This window comes from Oryza brachyantha, chromosome 1, assembly GCF_000231095.2.
Source record: "Oryza brachyantha chromosome 1, ObraRS2, whole genome shotgun sequence".
NCBI lineage: Eukaryota > Viridiplantae > Streptophyta > Magnoliopsida > Poales > Poaceae > Oryza > Oryza brachyantha.
In genome coordinates this window covers 25,327,912-25,352,978 of record NC_023163.2, presented here as the reverse complement: position 1 = coordinate 25,352,978, position 25,067 = coordinate 25,327,912, and the positions used below count along the sequence as shown (strand labels likewise).

Sequence of the window (25,067 nt, the reverse complement as noted above, 5' to 3'; positions counted from 1 at the left end):
ACATCGAGGTACCATGCAATCGTGACCGTTCGATCTATCATCACTAATAGTTATGATTTTAGTACCAACTTGATCGTAAGGTGAGTGGCACGAGTGAGGATTTTAGTACATCACGGTACTAATACCTCACGGTACAAAAAAGATCGGAGCAAATCTCTACCTAAAAAGATCCAAATCCTGGATGACACCAGTGCTGAGCAGTGATTCAAGGCAAACCATTCTAAGTACAATGAAGTAAAATATATGTTAAAAGATTGTACAACTCAACAAATCTATATAAAGCACTCAAATGAAACATACGCATACAATAATTCATATGTGCAATTAAAATATTTGATCATTTTTATTGAAAGATTTTGATTTCAATGAAAAGTCCTAGTTTTCTTATTTAAACGTTTCAAATTGAAATAAAAAGTGTTTTTCCACTTATCAATTTTAAAAGAAAAAACTGCCCACGAAGTTGAAAGTTCATGATTTTGCTTAGAAAGTTTCAACAAATCGGAGTACAAAATCACCATAATTGATTGGAAAGAACCCCCTCCGGATTAATACTATTTGGTGTTTTGGACAGTGCAAATAGCTTCACTTGGTACTATTTAGCCGTCGGAGCCGTCAGATAAAATCTGACCAGAGGTAGTTTCGTTAATAGAGATTAAAAATTCCGATTACGAATGCTTATAAGTTTAAATTGAAATTGAAAGGCTCAAAGCTTCCTTGAATAGTATTTTGGCAATGACTACTTTGGAAGTTTGAGAAGAGAGCGGAGGCCAGATCATCTAACGGTAGTGCAGGCAACCACTGTTTATGTAAATGGAATAGTAAAAAGATGCGATGGACAGCGCAAAAAATATTGTGGTACTCGATCTATGCCATCCATTTTTTATCCAACGGCAAAAAAGTCCAAATTCACAATTCTGTAGCTCTCTACGCTGCTGCAGAGGATACTGATTCATCAACGTGAGAATTGGGACCCTCTGCAGTAGATAATCCAGACTCCACGTCGGTACACCGGACACCCGGACGGGAAACAGTTTTTTAGCACACGGGTGTATGTATATCCGTGTGCTTGCATGTTATCTAAATAGTCATAAAAAATAAAAAAAATTGACAAGATAGATTAATATGAGTTATATCGCTTCACAAACATGCAAGTTTAAATTCAATTTCTATAAGTTGTAGCAAAAAACAAACAAAACTAAAACTAAGTATACGCATATTCATAATTATTTTTTGTTATTTTTGCTACAACTTGTAGAAGTTAAATTTAAACTTGTCTGTTGATGGAGTGACATAACTCATATCAAACTATCGTGTCAATTTTTTTTATATTTTTTATGACTATTTAGATGACATGTAAGCAACGGGTGTATATACACCCATGTGTTAAAAAACTTCTTCCACACCAGGACTCGTCCTGTCTCTAGAAGCGCTGGAACAATAGGAGCAGGCGGGCACGCGCTAGCTCTTTGCGCCGTCAGTGATTTTACGCATACTAGACATCCCCGAGTATTTTTCAATGTTTCAAGAAGCGTTGTACTCCTAATTTGTTGCATTGGGTTCTTGCAAATTTGCAATGTTGGAAGAAGATACTCAAGTAAATTATTTTGTTGCAACACAGTGTGTTCAATGTTTTACGAGTTCTAATTTGTAGCCGTGCATGCTTTGCGTATTTTGCCGCAATACCATTGTAAGAACTTTAATTTGTTGCAACATACTGTTGGGGGCGTGCAAGAAGCATTTTCATCTGTCGTTGCATCGGATTTATAATCTAGATGCGCATAGATCCAACATTCTCAAAGTACACAAACATAACATTGAGCTGTCACGCCTGCACAGCACAGGTGCGAGGTTTTACTTTGCCCCCTGATTCCTGGAGACGTAGCAGAACTGCAGAAGCAGTGCTTCAAACTTTGGCCGAAGAGACGGGATGGCCAAGTGCGATGTACCGCTGTGTATTAATGGTCGCGTTGACTGGGAGATACAGCATGCCCCAACGGGCCAACGGACTGGACGACTAGACCATCCAAAATCTAACGGTTGATTGCGATCGTGCAGGATGACAAATAAACATTAACTATAGGCACATCTGAACCTAGATAAAAAGCGTTGAGGTATCCATACAAGGCCCCAGAGAACATATATTACAGTAAGTGAGAGAGATCCTTTAGCTATATGCTGTAAACGGGAGTAACCTAGAGGCGCACAACATAGGTGTAGGGATGTACAAGACGCCGCCACCGAATGACACATCCTATTCTCTTCCATCCGTCAACGCCGCGCTCTATCAAAAGGCCGATCTCATGGCACCACGGGCTGCCTCACGTTTCATCTCGGCAGCCTTCCCACTTCCACGGAAGTACATGTATACTTGCTGCATTGCAAACGACCAAGCTCAGAATGACATCTCCCGGGAGAAAATGAAGACAGCATTACAAAATTGCAAGGACAAAATCTTCAGAGGGCAGCACATTCTAGTTGGGACTTGGGAATGAAAATATTAACCAAGATAGAAATATATATTCTGAAGGCACAGGATTACTCATGACGAATGAGAATGACGGCAGCTTTGCTAACAGACGCCAAGGAGTTACTAGTATTTGCTGGTTTTGCTACTTTTGCCTAAAAAGGTCAAGTTTGATAAAAACTCACCTGGATGACAACAACGCTTAGCAGTGATTCAAGGCAGAATAGTCCAAATCCAATGAAGTAAAATATCTGTCAAAAGAAAGTGTGAACAGTATAGATGACTTAAACAATTATATCAGACATACCAATCGAATAAATTAAGCTGATTCAGAAAGATTTTTGGTCAACCACTGAGCAAAGCAAAAGCATCACGGATTCCCAGAATCCCAATGCTTACTGAGGGTTTGCATTTTTTTTTCTTATTTTGCAAATGTGGGTCCTACTCCTACCAAGATAGTACCCCTGGTATCTCAATTTTTTACAGGGCATTGGCTAACTAAATAACAATAGCATTAAAAAATTAACTTGAATTTAGACAAACGTTAAGTTAAGATTTGTAGACTTACTCCCACAATAGCGTTGTTTCCTATGACATCAATAGCCGGCAAAATCCCACTGTGGCAACAAACATAGGGGAGAGGCAATTAGAGAAGATGGGAGGCAGTCAGCAATAGAGTTGCTACAAGTGCATGTACAAATTTAGAGCATCAACAGGAGTCATCCAGGTATTACCCTAAGAATTAACAATAACACCTAATAATTATGCGAATGCAACATAAAATTAGTCCATAAGTATTATACAAGTGGTACTTCTCTGAGTCACGTACTAGTACATATGCTAAGACTTGTGAAGAATAACAATCTCAAATTACATTTAAGTCAGCCACTACAGCACTACCTAGTGATCCAACTTTGTTGGTTAGGCTTACCAGATTTACACGACATAAACAAATGTACATTAAATAAAACGGTGGAACACTTACGCCAAAGATTTTCCTTTGAAAGGAAATGGGGGAGCCACAGCAGACCAGATGCAGAACAGTATATGGATCTGGAAGGGGCAAAACTGTTAGCACTACACAGAATAGCAGCAGTTTTTGCAACCAGTAGTGTGGCAAGCCATTAATCTTGTACTAGATCAATTTAACTCTACAGCTACTAGACATTAATGATCTTACCAAGTAGAACAGGAAAAACCATCCAAACTTCAAAGCACTCTCAGTCCTGCAAAATGCATTTTACAACACATTATGACTCACATAACAAGACAATTGTTTGCACAAATAACAAAAGCTGAAGTATTCACAACCTCATTGCATTGTAAAGGGGACGATACCATAGCACATAGGCTCCAGGTACACCTGAGATGAAGTAGATAATGGCTAGCAACCAGATCATAACACCTATTGAATTGAACCACAGGATTAGTTCCAAGTGCCAGGTGAGATGGCAGCTTATCCACATGATATAGATAATAAAGTACAGCAGGCCATACCTTCCCCTTTAATCCATGCTGCTGTAGTCGCAATTATGTTCCAAAAAAGACATGCTGCCAATCCTGCATGACATCAAAGTTTGCACAGATGAGCAGCTTTGTGTAGCAATGCTACACCAATATGTAATAGCAAAAGCTCTTATAAGAAAATTTTCTGTCCGGTAAATAATGCTTCTATTTGCAAGATGCCAAGAAATTCATTAAGATCAAAATGTCTGAAAGTAAGTGCGCTTTTCTCATGTCACTACTCACTTTTGGCATCGATTCTTTGGAAATTCATTGGCTGGACAATAAATACAATGATTCAGGAAGCTTTCTTGTGATGTAAAAGGAATCTAAAGAATTGTGGTTCCACCAGGTAGTTTAGTCCATGCCAGTTATTCCCCCAAGAGGAAACAAAGGAGAGTTAAACTTAAAACTAAAACCAACACTTACCCAACAATGAAGAAAATGCAAGGTACTGCATCCTTTGTAGGTGGATTGGTATCTCATTTGAAATGTCATGATGAATAATGGGGAAGAAGGGTGGCCAGTTTTTCTCTTCAATGACAATCCCAGCTGAAAAAGAAAGGGAAGAAAATTGCATTGAAAGGCAGAAGCAACAACTAAATCTAAAATGGAGTGCAACAAGGGTAACTTGTCTGCAAATTTCATTACATTGCAAAATGTAGTTAAATTCTCGGGCTTGAAATTTAACTTTAGTTAAAATTTTCTGGTGTACTTACTAATTAACCAATCAACACCAACACCATGCATAATTGCTTTCTATTTTCTATTTTTCAATCATTTTGTTGTTAGAAGTGCAAAAGAACAGATTACACGTATGCAGCTATGGAAGAATTATACCTCTGGATGCAGCTTCTTCCCTTCTTTTCAACTCCTGTGTATGAGGAAAGCACAAACAATCAGGTGCATTTAAAGAAAAAAAAATACAATAGAATGTTTGCGACACAAATCTAGGTTTACTTATAATCATGTAAAACTTTTGCCAGATCAAAGTTTTACTCTCTGAATAAAACTTAGCACATTCATGGATTCAGCATACTATACATTTACTTCTCTTATTCACAATATTTATAAAAAGAGCATATACATCTAGATGAGATATTTTGAAACTGATAGTTTGTACTACTACCAAGGACACTGTCATCCTTCTTTTTTTGTATTACTATAAGTGGATATATAGAGATCAATATTTTGTTCATCATTCAAACCAAATGTACACCACCGATGATATAATCAATAGTTAGAGCAGTGAGGTTTATTGGATGTCAGATTTTTATGTCAAATTCATGCCACCTAAAGCTCACTAGTTTCCAAGTTGCATATTGGTTATGATTCAATAGCTCAGTAAAGTCAAAGATACTTTTGATTGATATGGACTCCTACATAGTTAGGCACAATAAAATACAACATCATCCAGGTACTTTAAAAGATATCATTAGGAAAAAAAGTTAGGAATAGGACTTTGGCCAAGGGGAAGTTGACAACTAGATTCATTTGAACAGTTTTTGATTTCATAAAGCCATGATTCAAAATCATATTGCGTTGAGAAAACCAATTGAAAATCAAGTTTCAAGCATAAGCCACATACCCTTTCCCGTTTGTTTAGCTCAGCCTCCTTTGCTTGCAGTTCTTTCTCCTTTTTCTTCATGTCCTGCATTAATACAAGCATACACACTGCATAAGCAATGAACCAGAAGCACAGCAACAAAAGAATATATGGTATCAAACATCCAACACTAGGAATAGTGTTCATCAGTTCATCACTATTTCACTACTAGATTAATTATTTAATTGTGTTCAGCATGCACAATGTGGTTACACAAAACAGAGTGGCAGAATCAGGGTGGAAGAACTTAGTGTGATATGATTTCTCATGCGGAAGGACAGAACATGTAATATAGAAACACATAAATTTACCAAGCTCAAAGGAAATACAAGTACCTTGGTTGAATCAAGAGGGATGTCCACTGTGGCACTACGGTCATTATAGAACCCAGGTTCAGGAGGAAGAGGTGGCATCCGAGAATTAGAAGCAGGAGGTACACTTCCACCCTGCAGAAGGAGTACATTTAGAAATGAAACAAACAAATAGTTGAATAGACGAAATTAGAATCTTCTGCCAACTCTGTTATCTTTGTTTAAGCCTATATTGGCATAAAGCTCTATAAAAATGACATTAAATAAATCTGAGATGAAATATCTGCGCATATGCACATAACTCGCATGATTATGGACTCACTGACACATGCATATCCACCAAACTGTAACAATGTGAGTACGGCTTACTAGACGAAATGCTTATACTGGTAGAAACAATCTTCAATCTCCTAATGCTATAGACGATCTGGACCAAACAGTTTGAAGCACCCAATCTATGGGATTTCCTATAATTCTAGAGTAAATGGACCATTTCGCAAGTTATACAAATCGATTACGCCACATAGTCCCAAGTAAAACCAGAAATACAACGTGCAACACAACCTCAGAGCCGGTTTTCAATCTAGGCATCATTTCTCCCATAAAAAATGTACAACAATACAATGGGAAAACTTATCACTAGTCGTGATCAACTAGCGATAGACAAGCACGAGGCCGTATTCGCGCCGTCGGTCGAACCCCCAGAGAGCAGATCATAAACCACTAACCCTCAACACCTATGGAAGATCCAACAACCCCCCTACAACCCCAAAACGAAGCGTCACGGCCCCCACAGAAAACCAGCACCACCCATGTCAATCCCGTACACTGCTCGGCTAGTCATCCACGCAGGCACGAGAGCAAGCTTCCATATGCCTAGATGGAGCCGCGGGGGAGGCGCGATTGCGAGAACGCAGGGGAGGGGGGTTTTACCGCGAAGGGGTTGACGTCGTCCTCGTCGAAGGGGTTGCGGTCGTACCTCCCCGCCATGGTTCCCCAACCCAACTCCTCCTCCTCCTACTACTACACCTCCCGAAGCGGCTGGGGCTGAGAAGGAGGCGGCGGCGGCGCTCTCTCCGGCGAGGGAAAGGGAAGGGGAAGCGCCGGAAGGGTAGGGGGGAGGGGACGAAGGCGCGTGACGGTGGCGACCAACTGCTCAGGGCTTCCGCCTTTACCCGGCGTGGTTTACGTAACCAAGTGGGTTTGGAATAGGGAGGGGGGTTTATTTTTATTTTTATTTGTATTTTTATCCTCCTTCCATTCCACTCTCACGCGGTGCTAATCTGACTCTGACTCGTGGGATTCTTCGCGTACTTTGCTTACCGGCCGACAGGTGGGGCCAGGAGGCCGGTGGGCGGTTGGGCGGGGCCGGCGAGGAGGAACGGAATGGTATACTACCGCACAAACGCAACAAAATTGTCAGCGTTTGCCGTTAGTACTTGCAGGGGGTCCGGATTCCGTAGGAACGTAGAGGATCACTGTTCATACGAGAGCTACAGTGAATTAATAATAGTATACAGAACACTGTAGTGACAGTAATTCCAAATGCTGTTTGTTACTGTAGCAATAGCTGTAGCTGTAAATATCAGTCATCCATTTTGATCCAACGGTTAAAAGGTGTACCAAATACAAATTGCTATAGCACCTCTACATTTTATACTCAAATGCAGAGGATCCCATCCCACTTGCGGTACTCCACTACGGTCTTATTTTGGAGCGAAATTTATGTAATAGTGCTATCAGCGAAACTGAAATGATTTAATAGCAGTGTACAATCGGGTGGTTTTGATTGACCCAAGTACCTGGCAAACCTGTCTCACGGTCTCTCTGACCGCCATGAGTTTGAAGAAATGGAAGCTTCCAAATGGAACACAAATTTGTCCTGACGTACCCGCTAATAACCGAGTAACGCAATTGCAAGAAATGGTTTGCTGCATTATAACCTGACGATGCAACTAAAATAAGAGTAGAGTGGAGAACAACGTTTCACCCTCGTCTTTTCGCTTCTACTTATAGTTATAAGCTAAAATTTAAATTTTTAATTTAATTTTATGTTTTTTTACCGAAGTTTATTTTTTAGTTTTGTATTTTAGTTCGCTAAAAATATGTATATAAAAGTTGTATTTATAAATTATTTGTTACAAATATGTCATACACACACCTCTTTTCTTACCGTAGAAAATATACTAACTTTGTTTAAAAGATATTTTGGTTTTCTTTAAGATCTATCTATAAATTTATTTATATATATATATATATTAGTATTCATATGAATAACAAAGGTAATAATCAATTTCTGTGAGCATTTCCGTGAGCATGTTTTTTAAAATACTAAACGATGGGTTTTTTTTTTTGCAGGGGGGACGCTTTCCACAGGTTGCTTTAAAAATATCATATCAATCTTTGTAATTAATCGATATCATGTTTTGCGTCATTTTAGTTTCCTTCCATCACCTTAAAACTCAGACTTAGGAACGAAGGAAAATAGAGCTTGGGAAATAATCAGATCGCAATTCATCGCAACCAACTGATAAATTTGATGTCAAAAACGGTAGGTGACGCATTTAGACCGTGCCAAACTCTGGAAGAGAGCTGCTTGTCTCCAAAACTTTAAACCACATCCACAACGCTGATGACGGTGAAATGAACCAAACACCATATTACAAGGGTAACAGTTAAAATTACAAAGGCACATCACGCACAAGAAGAGGGTGAATCACCACATAAAACCAACAGATATTACCCTTCTTTTCCTGAACTTCCCTCTCCCTCATTCGGGGCTGTCCATGTAACAAATGTTAATTACAGATTATGCACAGCCAAGCTCACATGTACAACAAGGGATAATGCCGAATCAAAAAGCCAAGTCAAAACACAATTATAGAGCTCAATTGCAAAGTTATGGCAACAAGCTACACAAACTGTATGGCGTTGGCATGTTCTCTTTTTGCCAAAAAGAATGATATCTAGTTATCTACTTTCATTCTGTTGTATGGATGGGCCTCCTACTGTTTCAGATCACCACCAAGTCTTGCAAAGACAGGTTAAGCTCTTGGGCAAGCTGTGCTGATTGGCCACCCCGCCTGCACCAACAAAATATGAAACCATCACAGGATGTCAAGAACCAACGTGCGTAGGCAATAAAAAATACTATAACATGGTACACAAGAATAACTGTCAACAAACTTAAGAAAACAAGTCTGACAAAGTAAACAATAAAGCATCTCGTAAAGGGAGATGGTAGAAAGGAATTACATAATCAAGGGATGTAGAATTTGCCGAATCTTTTGCAAATGGTTGAAACACCGACTGCAACGTTGTAACCTGCGTTACAATATACATCAGCTAAGTTGGCACTGCCCAGTTTACCTTTGACACCCAAGCAGAGCAATAAGTTACAAGACGCTGCAAACTCAGCAGTCAATTTAAGACAATGGTTCCTCACTGAAATGCAGGGAGAGCCTACTTGTCACCTCAGATCCAGTGTCTTTTTGCATTTTGCAGGTTTTGCAGCATCTTTTATATGACATTCTCTTCAAGGAATACAGTTAATGCACATACCTCTGCTCGGCCTGAATATCAACTCCAACTGCTGAATGAGCTGACAATGTTGAATGAATAACTGGTCCAAAAATCTTTATAAGATCCAACAACAGCTCCAAAGAAACAACGGCATGCCTGCAAAGTGAAATTAAATGCAAAGTAATTATATGACAAAGCTAATACTAAACCAGACAATTTTCTACTGAGGACAGCAGTATTTCCATGGTTTTGAAAAAAAAAATAGATCAATGGTCTCTTCTTTCAATTAAGGACAGGCTTACAGTATAATAAACAGACTTGCAAGAGGATAGACAGTTGATGCAACAGCAGCATCTCAGGTGTACATGTGTGCATGGAGCACATGCATTTAAGTTACTATTTATCACTTAGCCAAGTCAGACAAGGCCCAACATGCAATTGAATAGACGTCCAAGATATCACCTTTCAGTCTTGCTGCTCAGCAACCCTGCAAGAACAGGCAGAAAGCTCGAGAAAATCTCTAGGTTGAAAAGATCAAGCTTCCCCTTCAGAGTACTAACGACATCAGCTTGAACCTGTAAAAAAACTCAGCCATTAGCAGCTAAAAGAATATGAAGTACATGTACATCCAGGAATAACACAGCGTTTTGAGAACACTTACAGCATTGTCTGGCAACTTTGCCACTGCAGCAATTGCTCCTTTGATACCATTTTGGTCAAAGACATGACGCATCATCTGAAGACAGTAAACATTAATATCAATATGCAGATGGCTATGGTGCAAACAACTTTTGGTTGTTCTAGATGTTCTCCCCCCCTCACTATTTCCCACTCCCAAAAGAGTATGTAAATGCATAATTTACATACAAGTAAATGTCACTTTCATCTTATATCAGACTATCAGAAATAATGGGTTTGATTTTAGCAGATAAATTTTATGGTGTTTTGGGGGAACAATCTTCAGCAGAATTGACTCCATCTTCATTTTAGAGTTTTGTTCACACCAATTGTCTTTCAAGAAAATGTCCATGAAGCGTGATCATTTAAATGCAAGTATATCAACGAAAAAATAAATGTTAACTGGAAGTTATCTAATTGTACTGAATGGACTAAACAAAGTTAGGCCCTTTTGCGGGGAAATTTAGGGCAATTTCCCTGTATTTAATAGCTTAAAGAGCATCAAAGAGCTTCTTCATAAGCAGTAATCTATCGTGCAAAGGTTACAATCAATAAAAAATTTGCAAGATCATCTCCCTGTTTTTTGGATACAAAAGCTGGAGGAAGGAACTCTACGTGGCACATGAACTGGTTAAAAACTGAAGTCCACAAGTAAAGATCAGAAAGGGGACACACCTCTAACTTTGTCAGGCGAGATTTTACAGCATTTATGAACTCATCATGACTCTCCATCAAATTGATTGGAGTCATCACCTCATCAACTGTTGACAAGTCATTTTCATATGCCTGACTTGGTTCTGCCTGTCCATTACAACCATTGGAAAATATAATGACCATAGATGCTAGAGAGGATGAACAAATAAAAAAGGAGAAAGATAAAGTCTTAATTTTCTAACTCTAATCTCTCAGAAGTATAGCATCAAGTCCACTATCATTTATGATTGTGTGGTTTCTGAAAAATACTTCATAACTTCTATCTCCAGATAGCATGTAGCAGTAAGGGATTAAAAAGAATACAGAATTTAACATTATATAACATGCAAGAATAAATACGCGTGCAATTATTCACTGAGAATAACTAGATCTGATCCAGGAAGCTGCATTGGTTTAAGCAAAATGGTTGCAATTATCACCAAGGAGCTTAGGAAAATACATATTTGTTTGCAAAGTGCAGAATTTGGGACTCAGATACAGTAAGTGAAGTTCTTAAACATTCAGTAATGCCCTTATAGGAGGAACCAACCAGATAATAAGGTCAGATTATTTTGAAATTAATTGGACTTAAATTTATGGGTACATACTGAAAAGGAAGGACCATCAGATTTCACTGCACGATCACCACAAGAACCGGTTGGTGGTGAGCACTCAACATTAGTAGCCTCTCTCTTTTCCCATCTCTCGACAAGAGACTTTGTTTTTCCTAATGGCACAGCGACTGCAAAAGGATAATAATGCATTAAAGGACTAATTTCAGGACAATTGGATCTCAGCTGAGATATAGCATCTCTTAGCGCACACGCACCTCCTCTGACATATTTGACCTTGGTTGTTTCTGTAGTTGAACATGGCGATTCAAAGGCTGTAGGAGAGGAGAGTCTCACTGTTAATTTGCCAAAATGAATAGAGCTGCACAGCATACACTCAGAATGTAGGAAAATATATCTAAGACTTACAATCATTTGACTGAAGTTGATGCTCCAACGACACTGTTCTGTCCATTTTTTCTGCCATTTGAGTAATATCACTTTTATCCATATTATTGCATTCTTCTTTCTTGTAATATGGAGTTAGTCCAAAAGAGAATTTTAAGCCAGACAAATCCTCAGAACAATCATCAGGATCAGTTAGCATGGACTTTGCTGCGTTGACACTATCACCAGCAAAACTATCAACTGAGAGTTTCCTTGAATGAACAGGACTGCGGAAATCATCTGCAACAGCAGCTCTCCCTCCAATTCCTCTACTAATACTGCCTGCTGTTTTGTCCTCTAAGATGTCTCTAGGCATAACAACAGGCATAGAAACAGTCTGTGGTGTAGTGTAAATATCTTTTACAGAGATTGACTCAGCGAGATGACCTTTTCTAACAGTTGAAGAATTATTAGCTGTTCCTGTACGGGATGCTAAAGAAACGTCCCTCTGTGCAAAATTGCGCTCTGCTGTTCTTTTATTGGTGAATGGACTATCAACAGCTCTCGTGCGCCTCATTGCAGTAGAACTCTGAATAGATGATTTGAAAGAAGAATCAGGTCTTCGAGGAGTGACATTACTCTTATCTTTCTTGGTTTTATCTAAACTTGCTGGAGTCAAATGTGAGCTGCGAATGCCACTTTCAGTTACTGGGAGACAGACAGACAGAGAGCATAAGTCTGATGTATTGAGTAAAGACATTTTAATGCATAAATGCGAAAAATATGGGTGCTTGAAGCAGTACCAGTCCCTGTCTCCTTGACCTTGTAGAAATTTTTGGGATGTGTTGTTGCTAGAGCAGGAATGGGCTTTGTGGTGGTATCAATCGGTTTTGAAGGGCTGTCATCTAAAGAATGCACGAGCTCCGCAAAGAAATTTGCTTTGGGTAAAACACCAAGAGCATAGGGCCGAATGAGCTGGATAAGATATACTAGTTAGATCATACAATAAATACATCCAATGAGCCAAAAGGTAAAACTTACCGATATATCAGCAACCCAAATACCAACTCGGCATTCATGGTAGGAGCATCCCAAGAGCTTTCCTTCATAAATGCTAAGATCAGCCAAATTGCTCCATCCCATGTCAACAACGTCATGACATCTTACCGGTTCCCAAGAGAATACCTAACAAAGTGATCGTATGGTTCAGCAAGGAACAAAATAGTATACGGATAACCCACATACTGAAATCAGAATTACCTTTAGGCTCTGGTCTAACCCACAGAATAGGGTTTTTCCATCTGGGTGAAAGACCATAGATCGAACACCAGTATCCTGGGAAAGAAGATTGTAAGAAATACCATCACAACAGGAATATGCATGTGTCCACTATGCATGTTTTGAATACAGGAACAACATGGTAAGCAAGTTCAAGCTAGATGTAAAATCCATTAAAAGTTTCTAAAAAAACAAACCATGTAAAATGTGACAAGAGAGGTCATAGACCATTTTTACGGATTGAAAACAGAATTTACCCCCAGAACATATGAACCTCCTATGGTGCTAACTTGAAAGAAGAAAATGGATGTCAGCAGCAAAATCACACACATCTCTACTACTTAAAAACGGAATCTTCCGTCCTCTTCACCATCCTTGCTTCATGCAAAAACCACCGCTTACTCCCCCGCCCCACGACGCAAAAAACCGCTTCCATAAACAATCATGTTGTTTAAAAAAGAACATTTCTTTTTCTGTATGGGTCTGTGTACTTGTGCAGTCCATCGTCAATTATATAGGTTTGTTGCAATGCACGGGTATGTTACTAGTGAATACAAAACAATGGTGGTCATAATTTGTCTTTATGGTTTGCCAAAAAACAAGGAGTTAAACTTACGCAATAATTAGCCTGGTACAAAAAATTGTAACACAAATACCTCAGGTCCAGCAGAACCAATCAATTCAAAAGTTTCGAGATCCCAAAACTTCACTGTCCGATCAGCTGAGCCTGGAAAATATTAGTGAATTCAATAAGTATACTAACTTCTTAAAATTTTTCTTACAGCATATAAAAAAGAAATAACACATTATTCCTTTAGATCATATGTCCTCCACGTTGTCAGAAAAAAAAATCATTTAGACCATAGTATTAAACCAAAATCAAATGGTATAACAGACTGCAGCATTAACTCTATAGATAAATATACTCAGAAGAAGAAAGAAAGACGTTTTATCCAAAAGTCACATCTCTTAAATGAGGACTTTTACTGTGTTTGCGAGGTACGTAGGGATATGGAGAGGTGGTGCAACATCAGCGTTGATCAAGAGATGGGTAAGGTACGGAAAAAATAATTTAATTGATGACAGTGGTGTAATTAAATAGGTAATTCTGTGGTAATTCTGTATGCATTGAAGATTTGAATACGAGAAGCTCTCGTCGACGTCTAGGCAGCCAGAAATGTGTATGATAACATCGCTTCGGTTTTTTTACTTGGTTGATTGGTTAGTTATGCAAGAATGTTTCGTATTCATGTGGAGAGGTGGATGTATCGATCCCTTTGGTTTATTTACATGGTTGTTTAATTAGTTACGTAGGTGTGAGATCTTTCATTTGCATGCAGAGGAGCGACTGAAACGAGATACATTGTCGCGTCATCCTCTTATTTATTTATAGGATTTGATCATGGCGCATACTCTTTACACCATACTCATACTATAAAAACTGATAAGTTACAAATTTGTCAAATTTCCGACTCTAGAGTAATCAACTGAACATCTAAAGCATTGCACGATAAACACGGTGAACACCACGGAAATCATGTCATACTTGGAAACAAAATGTGAACTACAGAAAATCACGTAAATACATATTAATCATTTACACCATACCTATGCGGTACCTTTGCAGTTTGATAGATTTTTTTGCCCTTTTGCGAAATTCACTTTTTAACATTCCTACCTAACTACATCTATCAATTCTTAAGTACCTTTAACATAGTAACTTTCATAGTGGAGCATTGGAACTTTACCCTTTTTGGAATGCAACATCGAGAAAGACCTCTTAAATGGGTCCAAAAGGAAAAGATACCTGTTGCAAGCAAAAATTCTTGAGGATGAAAATCAATGCACCGGATTTGTCCACTATGGAACTTGAAGTCATGTAGAAGTTTTCCAGCTGTCAGGTCCCACACCTTTACAACGTTATCTTCTCCGCCGGTGACAACCCATCGTCCATCAGGTGTAAATCTGATTGTTTTAATTGCTCCTCTGTGACCCTTATACGTGTGAATGCAGCCTTTTTTCTTTATATCCCAGATCTTAAGATCTGTATCTGAAGAACCAGATGCAAAAAACTCGCCAAATGGATGGAATTCAACAGAAGTGCAGCTTGATCTATGCCCAGTAAGAGATCGCACAACTGCATATCAATACATAACGTTAATAACATATCTAGCATACAAAATTACTAAGAAGCATAGTTATGACTACATGGACACTATAGGTTAGGCATGGATGTGGGTCGGCCTGCGGATAATGTGTGGCCAACTCTAGTTCAACTAAATGCACCAAGTTTCATTTTTAAGATCTCACAAATGAAAAGCAGTTCATTTAGTTAAACTATAGTCGGTCACGTATTACCTGCGGTCCGACCCATACCCATACCCATCCCTACTATAGGTTATGCTTTCGGTGGCTATCCATGTTAGCTCAGGTCAGTTTTTATTCTAGAAATATAACAGAGCAGAGCGTAGATGTTTTGATGTAGAATTGTGAGCTTCCTAAAACTGCAGCTATACAAATCAAAAAATAAACCTAATAATTTAGATACCCTGGAAGAGTATTTCAATTTGGATAAAAAATATAAAATAATCTTGTAAAAAATATGTCGATAATACCATTATCACACAATGTAATGGTCATGCTCTATAATTCTTTAGAAATGAACAGATAAGTACATGACAGCACAAGACAGATCATTAAGGTAGCTCAATTTGTGGGACTTATAAAGAACCAACCACACCTTTTGCTTCTTCCAAATCCCAGAGCTTGATGGAGCCGTTTGATGAACCAGCAAGCACAAGCACCTCTGCTGTATCAAACTCAACAGCCTCAACTGAGCCTGTGTGGCCTGATAAGCTCTGCGCAAATAATAAAACACCCAGTTAGAAACACCACATGAGTCAAATCCAATATAATCAATGGAAACGTGCATCACTGTGATAGGGGCACAAACCAGAAGTGGCGCCTGCTTGCCAATGGCCCACAGGTTAACCTTACGGTCACTGCTGCCAGTGATAAACACACGGCTTGACTTCTTGCCAATAACCAAGGACCTCACTTCAGCATCGTGTGCAACAAATTCCTCTAATTTGGGTTTTTCCAAGTTAAGGAGCTAAACTTGGGCAATGCATGCTTCCAAATAGCAACCAGTAGCGGTTCCCAAAGCTATGATTTGTTGTCAACTAAAAAAGGTGAATAACTGATCATACCGAATCAAGATATAGCTACTTTTTTAGCTGAACTTCACAATTTACTTATGTAGTTGCTTCGGAAGCAAATTAGACTTTGTAATTTGGCATTGGTGCATTGGTAACCTAAACTGGTCGCTAAAGGGAACTAGTTGCTGAACCTGTTGCGCCCGCTAACGATTTAGTTCAGTTCAACGCCTACTAGAAATCAGAAATTGCTAAACCTTAGCGCAGATTGCCGAGAAAAGAAAAAAGGTGGCGAAAAATTTCTCTGGTTTACCTCTATCTCTTCAATAAACTTCTCGCGACAACAAAAGATTAAAATTTGAGGTGGGAGGGGTAACACTCTCCCTCTACCGCTCGAGCAAATGCCTAGACAGATTGCTCAGGCAAACCACGATTCCCTCCTCCTTCGAGCCAAATCGGATCAAGAACCGGGCAAAACTAGAAGGGGAACCCGCAGCAGCAGCAGCAGCAAAAAAAGGATACGGAGCCTGTATCCGCGCTTCTCGGGGTCCATCCTCCCGTCTCTCCCCTGCTCCGAGCCGCTGGTGCTGGCTCGCGCGCGGGACGCGCTGGCAGCGGGGCCGTCGCGGTGCCGTCGACGACGACGAGGGGGAGGGATGGAGCGGGGGTTGGGATCCGAGTGGTATGTGGAAGCGGGCGAGACGACAGCCGCGTCGCCTTTCTTTCCTCTTTCTCTCTCGGCAGCCCAGCGGTGAAAACGAGAGGTGTGGAGCGGCGTGGGTGGGTGGGGGAGTGAGAGTGGAGTTTTTGTCGCCTCCCTTCGCCTTTGTTCTCGTTTCTCTCTCTTTTTTTTTTCTTTTGTACTCCACCAAAGAGGAACTAAAGTAAGGTTCCCTTCTCGCGTTCCTTGAGAATGAAATAAAGGAAACTACCGACATGAATCTTGGCTATGAGTCTATGAGATCTCTCATGGACCTTTCTTTTTTTACCGTTCATAGAATGGCATTTTTATACTCAAGCCTTTCCAAATTCCAACAGAATATACATGATATGTGCATACTAGTGTTAGGATAATGAGCAGTTTGGGTATGGCTTATAGTGAAGACGTTGAGCAAAAGCTTGGCAAAGTAAAGGATCGCTGGAGTCTGTTTTCTTTATTAGCAACAAATACTTATTACACAAAAATACAACCATTTAACCACAGTATAAGAACAGAGGCAAATGAGTCGGTGTTTATGGAAGCAGACAATTATAACATTAATGGTAGAGACAATGGGCCACACGGTAACTATATGTGTTTATCAAAAGATAAAAAAGCCCAACCTACTCCTATTGGTAATATTAAACACTTGTATCTTGTTTTTATAGTCACGCGTGATAGACATATATATGGATACATATTAGGGTAGATTAGTCATTTTCTACACCATGTATCATGTCATTTCTTATCAATCATGCATGTATTTATTGAGCTGGATTTAACTTTTGTTCTTTAAAAAAGGCATTGGCTCAATTTGTTGCCTAAGTGAGCCTTACATCAATGTAGGAGTATAACATTTTAGATGTATAGCATTGTCAAATCTTATCTATAACCTTGCTACGAACAAGTTATTATAAGAACTTAAGGCTTACCATTTTTTATCAATGGTATAGGTTAGCTATTTATGAAAAATTGTAACCAACGTGTCAATCGAAGTCATATACGTTAGAAACTTTATACTTTTTCATAAAGATAAAGTATCAGTAAACTATTATTTAGGACAGTGTAAATTAATAAAAAAAATATGTTTACGATGGCGTGGTCAGAAATATGTATGAAACTGTGGACTATTGTCCCATCTCTGTCTAAACCGGTACTCCCTCCATATTTTTATGTATGACACCGTTGATTTTTAGGATTATGTTTGACTATTCGTCTTATTCAAAATTTATATCCAAATATGCAAAATTATAATGCATACTTAAAGTTTCTATAATAATAAATTATATTATAACAAAATAATTAATAATTATATAATTTTTTTAATAAGATGAATGGTCAAACGTGTATCTAAAAGTCAACGGCGTTATATAAAAAAATATGGAGGGAGTACACACATGGTATCTCTTTGGTATCTGAAACATCAAAACAGTTGGTACCCCCAACTCACCATCCTTAAACCTCCATCAATACCGTGTTTACTCGAATCGGGAGTTGGCATGAGCTGGCCCATGTCGCCGCAACTGCACGAACAGTGCCAATGTGCAAACACCATAAAACGCAGCTTGGTCTACAACCAACACAGACTGATTACATTTACACCTACTCTATTCGGTTTGTTTGGTGGACGACGAGTCAAGGAGCCTTCAGGTGGGAGGTCGCTCGCGGGCATCCAGCCGCAAAAAAACAACGTTCCGATCCCATATCCTCCTTTCCCCTTCCGTCCGCTGACGAGGAGCAAGACACGACACACGAGCATCACGCTGCGACGGAAGTGACGCGAAACGAAGCGACGTGGGCGCGCGCCGCGCGTACGGGCCACGGGGCAGGGCACGGCACGAGGCGGGTGGACTGTGCAAGCACGCGACGTTGTGGGGGCAAAATCTACAGCAGCGAGCGACGCGACGCGGCCGGCCCAGCGCTGCGGTGTCCGCCGTCGACGTCGAGTGGCGAGGGCGTATTGGCACATGCCGTGCCGGTGCCGCGTGCGGGGGCAGCCGGGCAGGTGGGCGGCGCGCGCGGGGGGTCCCCAACCCGAGGCCCCGAGCCGCCCGCGAGAGCGTGGGGGGGAGAGGTGCTTCCGGACGCCGCCGCTGTTCCATCGTTTGTTGCAGGGGCCGACAGATGGCCGTGCCCGCACAAGCGGGAATCAGCACGGATGAGTGGTGGGTGACAACGGATTTGTGCTTGGGGGGACGTTCTTAATTGGAGCCTAGTGACAGCTTTTAGTCTTAAAAATCTCTCTGTGGTTGATGGGCCTGTTTTCTGTCAGATCAGCGGATCCACTGGATCCAAATGCCGAGCTACAATTTCAGAAAGACAAGGGCACATGGCAATATCGGCTTCTCGAAAGAACACGTGTACAGATAGTTGAAAAGTTGAAGCATGTTCTGTGTTCCTTCAAGCCCGCGGCCTAGTAGAATCCATGGGCCTAAGGCCTTAAAAGTAAGTGGACCGGATATTTTTAGAGCTGATGGACTAGGCCGAAAGCACCGAGCGACACACAAAATCAGACTAGACTGATCCTGGGACTTTTCTATTAGATTGATGTTATTTCTATATTTGTATCGCACATGCGGTGTAGAACTACCCAACCAAAAAATCCAAGCTATGACATTGTTCTCTCGACACAACCTAGCTAAAGAGGACTTTCCGCCGGAACGCGGAATCAGTCGGAATTTTTTCAGAAAAATCTCCGAAATTCTAAACAATATCAATATATGAAATAATGAAATTGTGCTAGGGGCGAGCTTGAACAAAATATAAGAGGTGCCACCCAGCTTTTTTTAACTGGTTTTAAACTGTTACGGGTGTCTAAAATTGAATTAAGTGGGTGTATACTTGGTGAAAATAGATGAACTCTGACTAAAAGTTTATTTTGAACCAGGCGCCTAGGCACCCGGTTCGCAAAGAGTAGCTCCGCCCCTGCAATCAGCTAAGCCAACCCAAACTAGAGTAAACTAACCATAGTCGCCTGTCTTTAGCAGTTGTGTTGTGCATCCGCTAGCCGCCCATGCGTGCAGGTGGTGCTTGCGCCGGCCGTCGCCGCTGTCCAGACCTCCCGCCGGCGCCTTCCAGATCAGTGTCGCCCCCTCCCACCCAAGCACCGGCGAGATCTCGCGCCGTCCCCTGCTAGGGTTGTAACAAAAGCTCGAAGCTCGTGAGCTGCTCAAGCTCGGTTCGTTTCAGGCTTAGTTCGAGCTCGGCTCGAGCTTCTAACGCGAGCCTGAACCTAATCTGAGGTTCGCAAGCTTTCTCGATCCGAGCTCGAGCTTCTCATGAGCTTACCTATATATGCTTTTTATTTTTTATTTGATAAAATAGTAGATTAATAATAAATTATTATATATTTAAATGATAAATTAGTTTGATTTGGTATTATATCTTAATTTTAAATCTTAATTATAATTTATTTAATATAGTTGACTTAAAATTATTATTTTTATTACACTCAAACCAAGCTCGAGCCAATCTCGTGAGCCTAACCGAGCTCAAGCCGAGCCTGTCTAAGAGCTCGAAGGTTTGCTAGACTCGATTCTAGCTTGGCTCGAGCCTGTGTCGAGCTTGAGCCTGGATAGGCCAACTCGCTCGAGCTCGGCTCATTGACAGCCATACCCTGCCCCCTAGGCACCGACCCTTGATGACAGAGCTGCTCATCGATGCTGCCTTCAGCCTGGCCCACGACGCCGTGTCGGCCACCGACGCCTCCAGGCTGCCGCCACCGGCTCCCAACGGCAACGCCGTCCATGAATGTTTCTTCGTATGACGTGGTATTTTAAAATTTATGATGTGGTGTATTTTTGGTTACTTTGAGAAGTTGATACGCTGTTTTAAAAAGATTTGTATACTCATTTTGAGGTATTTTTTATATTCCGATAAATTTTATACCGTATTTGGTCGGCTCCGTATTCGATGTTATCGTTTTTGATATTACCCGATTCCGTTTTCGTATCTAGGGTTTCCAATTATGGTTTCGATTTCGAAAAATCATGAAAACGAAAACACGGAGATGGTTTCCGTTCGTTTTAGATCTGTTTTGATCCCTACTCACACGAGAATACTTGAACATGATGGCGCGCAGCCGGCGCGTAGAAATCGCGAAGATTAGCCGGGTTCATCCGACCAGCAGCGCATCACCAGACACCCAGTCACCCGCACGTGAGATAGCAGTGTTTGCAGTGTCTGCTTGAGCTTTCCCGTGGCCGTGAAGCACACGCGTATCGATTCGCGACGATCCGGCCGCTGCCGAAGCGATGTCCGGTCGTTGCGGCGCGCGATTCGCTCGGTGCTCACATTATCAGACCTGTTGCGAGCCTAACTGCGACCGAACTGTAAAAAGGAAAATCTTCTCTCGCTCTAAACGGTACTCAACTCATGCCGGTTGATTTGTGGTCACACGAGAGATACTGTAGGCCAACACCTGTGGAGATCAAAACCGAGCTACTGCTGCTGCTTTGAATGCTGTAGACGTAACCAATACTCCGTTCAAGAAAAACTTCATTTTTTTAAGTGTCTAACGTTTAACCATTCGTTTTATTAAAAAATTATAAAAAAATTAAAAATAGCCACGTGTAAAATATTATTAGTATACTACTATATCCATCCTTAAATATAAGAAATTATAGACAATTTCTTATCTAAATTTATCGCTAGAAGCCCTTACATTTTAGAATGAAAGGAGCAAGAATTCCTCTGTATATATTAATAGATTTCTGTTGATTTTTAGCACACATTTAACCATCGTATACATTAAAAAATATGTAAATATAAAAAATAAGTTATAATTCAAATACTTTTACTAATAAATCTAATTATATAAGAATAAATAATACTAATATAAGTTTTTAAAATAAGACAAATGATTATATATATATATATTAAATGATCGACCACGTAACGCAATGTATTAAAATACATGGAGAGAGTATTATACATGCGGCACACGACAAATTCAACAGCGACAGGAGGTTGCTGCAAGCCTGCGTCGTGCGGCAACAGGGGGGAGAATCCGGGCGTGTCGTGCCAATCCGGTTTGGCAGCGGCTGTAGCACCGTCGTGCAGCAGTGATCGACGGGGAAAGGAATCCTGATGAGTGCCAAAAAGCCCTCCTTAGATCCGGGGGACCCCCCACACCCACCGTACACGCACGCGAAACCCACTGGCGCGCAGACGGGTAGGAACGGGTAGCATCCTAGGTATAGGGGCAGTTTCGTCTCGCCCTGCGTCGTATTTGCACATCATCAACGTGATAGTGTACGTGTTTTCAGACATATGCCCAGAGCTATGGCTTGCTGGAAAGCATTGGGTGATGGCTGCCTCGGTTAGGACTTCGCACTGTGGTGCACGGTACCATTGTTGACTCGTACTCCGTACTGGTCACTGGGGGTGGTAGGACCAGTACTCGTGTATGAGTACCCTCATTGTTCCAGTGATAGGACCAGTACTCGTGTATGAGTACCCTCATTGTTCAGTACTAGTAGTCCAGTACAGAACTAAAGATGGGACGATCCATCCGGGTTACTTTCTTCTCCGTAACGAAGCTTAGGCCTATTTAGTTCCTAATTTTTTTTAAAAAAATATCATATCAAATCTTTTAAGTTTAAAGATATATGAACATTAAAATCAATTATACAGTTACGGAGGAAATCTTGAAACGAATCTTTTGAGCCTAATTAGTACTACGTGATTAGCCATAAGTGCTATAATAACTAACATGTGCTAATGATGGATTAATTAGACTCGCAAGATTCATCTAGCGGCTTCCAGATAGAATCTGAAATTTATTTTGTAATTATACTACGTTTAATATTTTAAATATGTGATCATATGTGTTGATGTGACCTTTTTTTCTAAAATTTTTTATAACTAAACGCAGCCTTAATTATCAACTTTCTTTTTATGTGAACCGATGACAGTAGTGCTATCCATTGCGGTGCACTATCAGCAGCGAATCCTGCTCGAACTTCAAACGAATACTACCAGCTTTACCGTCTCAACTCCATGAACAGAAAGGTCAGAAGGTATATGGTGTCATTACGCTCATGTAGAGTGTAGACAGGTAGAAAGTACTGCAGTATGTACACTGTACCTATTACCACCATTTTAAGCGAACACCATCAAACTCATAAATGACCTGCCCCTCACGCTCACTGCAAAGCCTGCCCAGCCCAACTAGTCCTCGCCCTCGCATCGCCATAACCACCTCGCCCAAATCGAAGCCACTCATCTACCAGAGCCAGAAGACACCACCTCCCTCTCGGCCAGTACCAGTGCCACTGTTCGCGCTGGTATCGACCGCCGGTGATGGCCGTCTAGCTCGAGCGTGCCGGTGGGAGGTGGAAGGCATGGGCTGCTGCTTCAGCAAGAAGCGCAGGAAGCACCTGGCTGGTGCGGCTGTGTTCTCCCGCCACTGCAAGCTGGAGGACAGCGACCCGCCCCCGCCGCCGTTGCCGGAGGAGGAGAAGGTCAAGGAGGTGCTGTCCGAGACCCCGAGCGCTAAGGTGAGGCCTGAGGCGAAGCCTGTCGCCAATGTGGCGGTTTTGGAGGAGCCGGAGGTGGAGAAGCTGGTGCCAAAGCCTAGAGCTGATGCGGAAGCCACGGTGAGTGATCTTGGTAGCTGCATGTCGCTCGCCACCGATGATAGGTCCGAGGCGGCGTCCGAGTCGTCCGTCGCGACCAGCTCGGTGGCTGGGCCGGAGCGGTCACCGGGGAAGCCGGCCAGGAAGCGCCCGGTCTCCGTCTCCGGAGAGCTGGGTCATGCCCGGTCCCGGCGCGACCGCGCCGTCGCCGCCTACGGCGTCCGCTCCCGCAGCGCCCGGGCCTCGCCGTCCCCTCCGCCACGGCGCGAGCAGCGGGACCGGTCCGTGCGGAGGTCGCCGTCGCCGGCAGCGAAGCGTACGCCGGAGCATCGCCGCGCCGCCAGCCCAGCCGCGTCCCTCCAACGGAAGCCACCCGTCCCGGTGAGGCCGTCGCCGCGGCGGGTGCAGGAAGCGCCACCTCCTCCGGTCGCGCCCCTTCCTGCGCCTCCACTTCCACAGGCAGAAGACGACGACGCCGTGACTGCCGATGGCGAGCCCAGCATTGCTGATGCCGCCAGCGCCGGCGGCGACGGCCAAGGCAACGGTGACGGCGAGGGGAAGGAGTCGTTGGACAACCCGCTGGTGTCGTTGGAATGCTTCATCTTCCTCTAGTGCTCCTCGTCAGGTGGCCTCGCGCTATTTTCCTTTGAAAATAGTGTGGTAATCTGGTTTAGTTTAGGTGTTCTTCGCTAAGCTGGGCGTGGTAATTTGGTGGCTACGTGTGGTGGTGTAATGCTACTGTCATTCCAGTTAACCTATGTCCGGTGAAATGATAGCAGCTTTGACTTTTGGCGTAGGATGGGCCCTCCGATCGGAATTGGACGGCGCTTGAACGTTGGAGGTTCCTTTTGGCTTTTTTCTTTAGAGTCCTTGCTGTAGGAGTATTTTGTAGAGCTCTTTTCACTAATCGCCAATTCCCCATGTCTAAATTCTGCTCCCATGTGGTTATCTACCAAACAATGTGCACGGCATCACATGGCGACCTCACAGGAACCTCACATTGCTTACTTGTTCAGTGCGTGATGGTCGAGTCATCGGATGCCCTTTTTTCCCCTTTCGCCCCCGCCCATGCTGCGCCATCGAACAATGTTCAATGTTCCTTTCAAGGAACATCCATCCATCCATGCATGCAGCTTTCTGATCTCATCCCCAGATTCAGCGCAGGATCAGATCTGCGAAAGGAGCCCGTCAACCTAGGCGAGCAGATCTAGTAGCGCGCGCGCCCCGGTAAACAAACAGCGAATGCCCCCGCTTAATTCTCAGCAAGGTGACATGCGGCATCATGGCGCAGCACGAGGCCGGGTGGCCGGACGGATCACGGGATCGCGCCTCGGTTCCTCCCGGAGCGGGCACCGTCTTTTCTACTCGGAGCAGCGTATGCGTGTCACGTTTTGTCGCTCCGCGCTCGCTGCCGGCTGCGGCTGCGGCTGAGGCTGCTGCACCCGATTGCCTGTTGGTCCTCGTCGTCGTTACGCGGCCGTGTTGTTTAGCCGCGATCTGTGTTGCGCGCTTGTCTCCGTGTAAGGTTTCGCGCGACGCCTGCGCGCTCACGGGAGAACGGGTGTGTGTTGGATTGATGGTTGGTTCCGGTATCAGCGTCTGAATGCTGTTTGGGGTGTTTGGTACGAGACCTGAGGATGG

The 25,067-nt window shown here is 42.2% G+C and overlaps 3 protein-coding genes across 3 annotated transcripts; 1 reads left to right on the top strand and 2 right to left on the bottom strand.

Annotated features, from left to right (window-relative positions):
• Window positions 1-2,075: 2,075 nt before the first annotated feature.
• On the bottom strand, window positions 2,076-7,084 carry LOC102720650 (secretory carrier-associated membrane protein 2). Its single transcript, XM_006644738.3, has 12 exons — window positions 6,818-7,084; window positions 5,909-6,019; window positions 5,556-5,618; window positions 4,808-4,841; window positions 4,397-4,519; window positions 3,962-4,024; window positions 3,776-3,869; window positions 3,645-3,690; window positions 3,450-3,517; window positions 3,033-3,081; window positions 2,650-2,715; window positions 2,076-2,371 (listed from the first exon to the last, which is right to left on the bottom strand). The coding sequence occupies exons 1-12, from the start codon at window positions 6,872-6,874 to the stop codon at window positions 2,285-2,287; spliced, it is 861 nt and encodes a 286-aa protein (XP_006644801.1). The 5' UTR covers window positions 6,875-7,084; the 3' UTR covers window positions 2,076-2,284.
• A 1,512-nt stretch (window positions 7,085-8,596) lies between these two features.
• Window positions 8,597-16,919, bottom strand: LOC102709619 (katanin p80 WD40 repeat-containing subunit B1 homolog KTN80.1-like). The gene is made up of 17 exons (XM_006646328.2): window positions 16,671-16,919; window positions 15,947-16,077; window positions 15,734-15,851; window positions 14,801-15,130; window positions 13,650-13,720; window positions 12,976-13,050; window positions 12,757-12,900; window positions 12,519-12,690; window positions 11,758-12,423; window positions 11,607-11,663; window positions 11,386-11,519; window positions 10,760-10,885; window positions 10,068-10,142; window positions 9,869-9,981; window positions 9,446-9,562; window positions 9,140-9,208; window positions 8,597-8,967 (listed from the first exon to the last, which is right to left on the bottom strand). Exons 1-17 carry the CDS (start codon window positions 16,699-16,701, stop codon window positions 8,898-8,900), a joined length of 2,499 nt encoding a protein of 832 aa, XP_006646391.1. The 5' UTR covers window positions 16,702-16,919; the 3' UTR covers window positions 8,597-8,897.
• Window positions 16,920-23,027: 6,108 nt separating this feature from the next.
• LOC102709335 (serine/arginine repetitive matrix protein 1-like) lies at window positions 23,028-24,389 on the top strand. Its single transcript, XM_040519801.1, has one exon. The coding sequence runs from the start codon at window positions 23,193-23,195 to the stop codon at window positions 24,036-24,038; it is 846 nt and encodes a 281-aa protein (XP_040375735.1). The 5' UTR covers window positions 23,028-23,192; the 3' UTR covers window positions 24,039-24,389.
• Window positions 24,390-25,067: the final 678 nt, after the last annotated feature.

What these genes read in the sequence shown, in the direction of transcription:
- LOC102720650 (XM_006644738.3), bottom strand. Translation starts at nt 6,874, where the DNA reads ATGGCGGGGAGGTACGACCGCAACCCCTTCGACGAGGACGACGTCAAC. An exon ending in TCCCTCTTGATTCAACCAAG is followed by an intron (nt 5,619 to 5,908) that starts GTACTTGTATTT and finishes GTATTAATGCAG; the next exon opens with GACATGAAGAAAAAGGAGAA. An exon ending in GGTTTTTCCTGTTCTACTTG is followed by an intron (nt 3,518 to 3,644) that starts GTAAGATCATTA and finishes TGCCCCTTCCAG; the next exon opens with ATCCATATACTGTTCTGCAT.
- LOC102709619 (XM_006646328.2), bottom strand. Translation starts at nt 16,701, where the DNA reads ATGGACCCCGAGAAGCGCGGATACAGGCTCC. An exon ending in CTGAGCAGCAAGACTGAAAG is followed by an intron (nt 9,563 to 9,868) that starts GTGATATCTTGG and finishes TTCACTTTGCAG; the next exon opens with GCATGCCGTTGTTTCTTTGG. An exon ending in GATATTCAGGCCGAGCAGAG is followed by an intron (nt 9,209 to 9,445) that starts GTATGTGCATTA and finishes ATTGTAACGCAG; the next exon opens with GTTACAACGTTGCAGTCGGT.
- LOC102709335 (XM_040519801.1), top strand. Translation starts at nt 23,193, where the DNA reads ATGGGCTGCTGCTTCAGCAAGAAGCGCAGGAAGCACCTGGCTGGTGCG.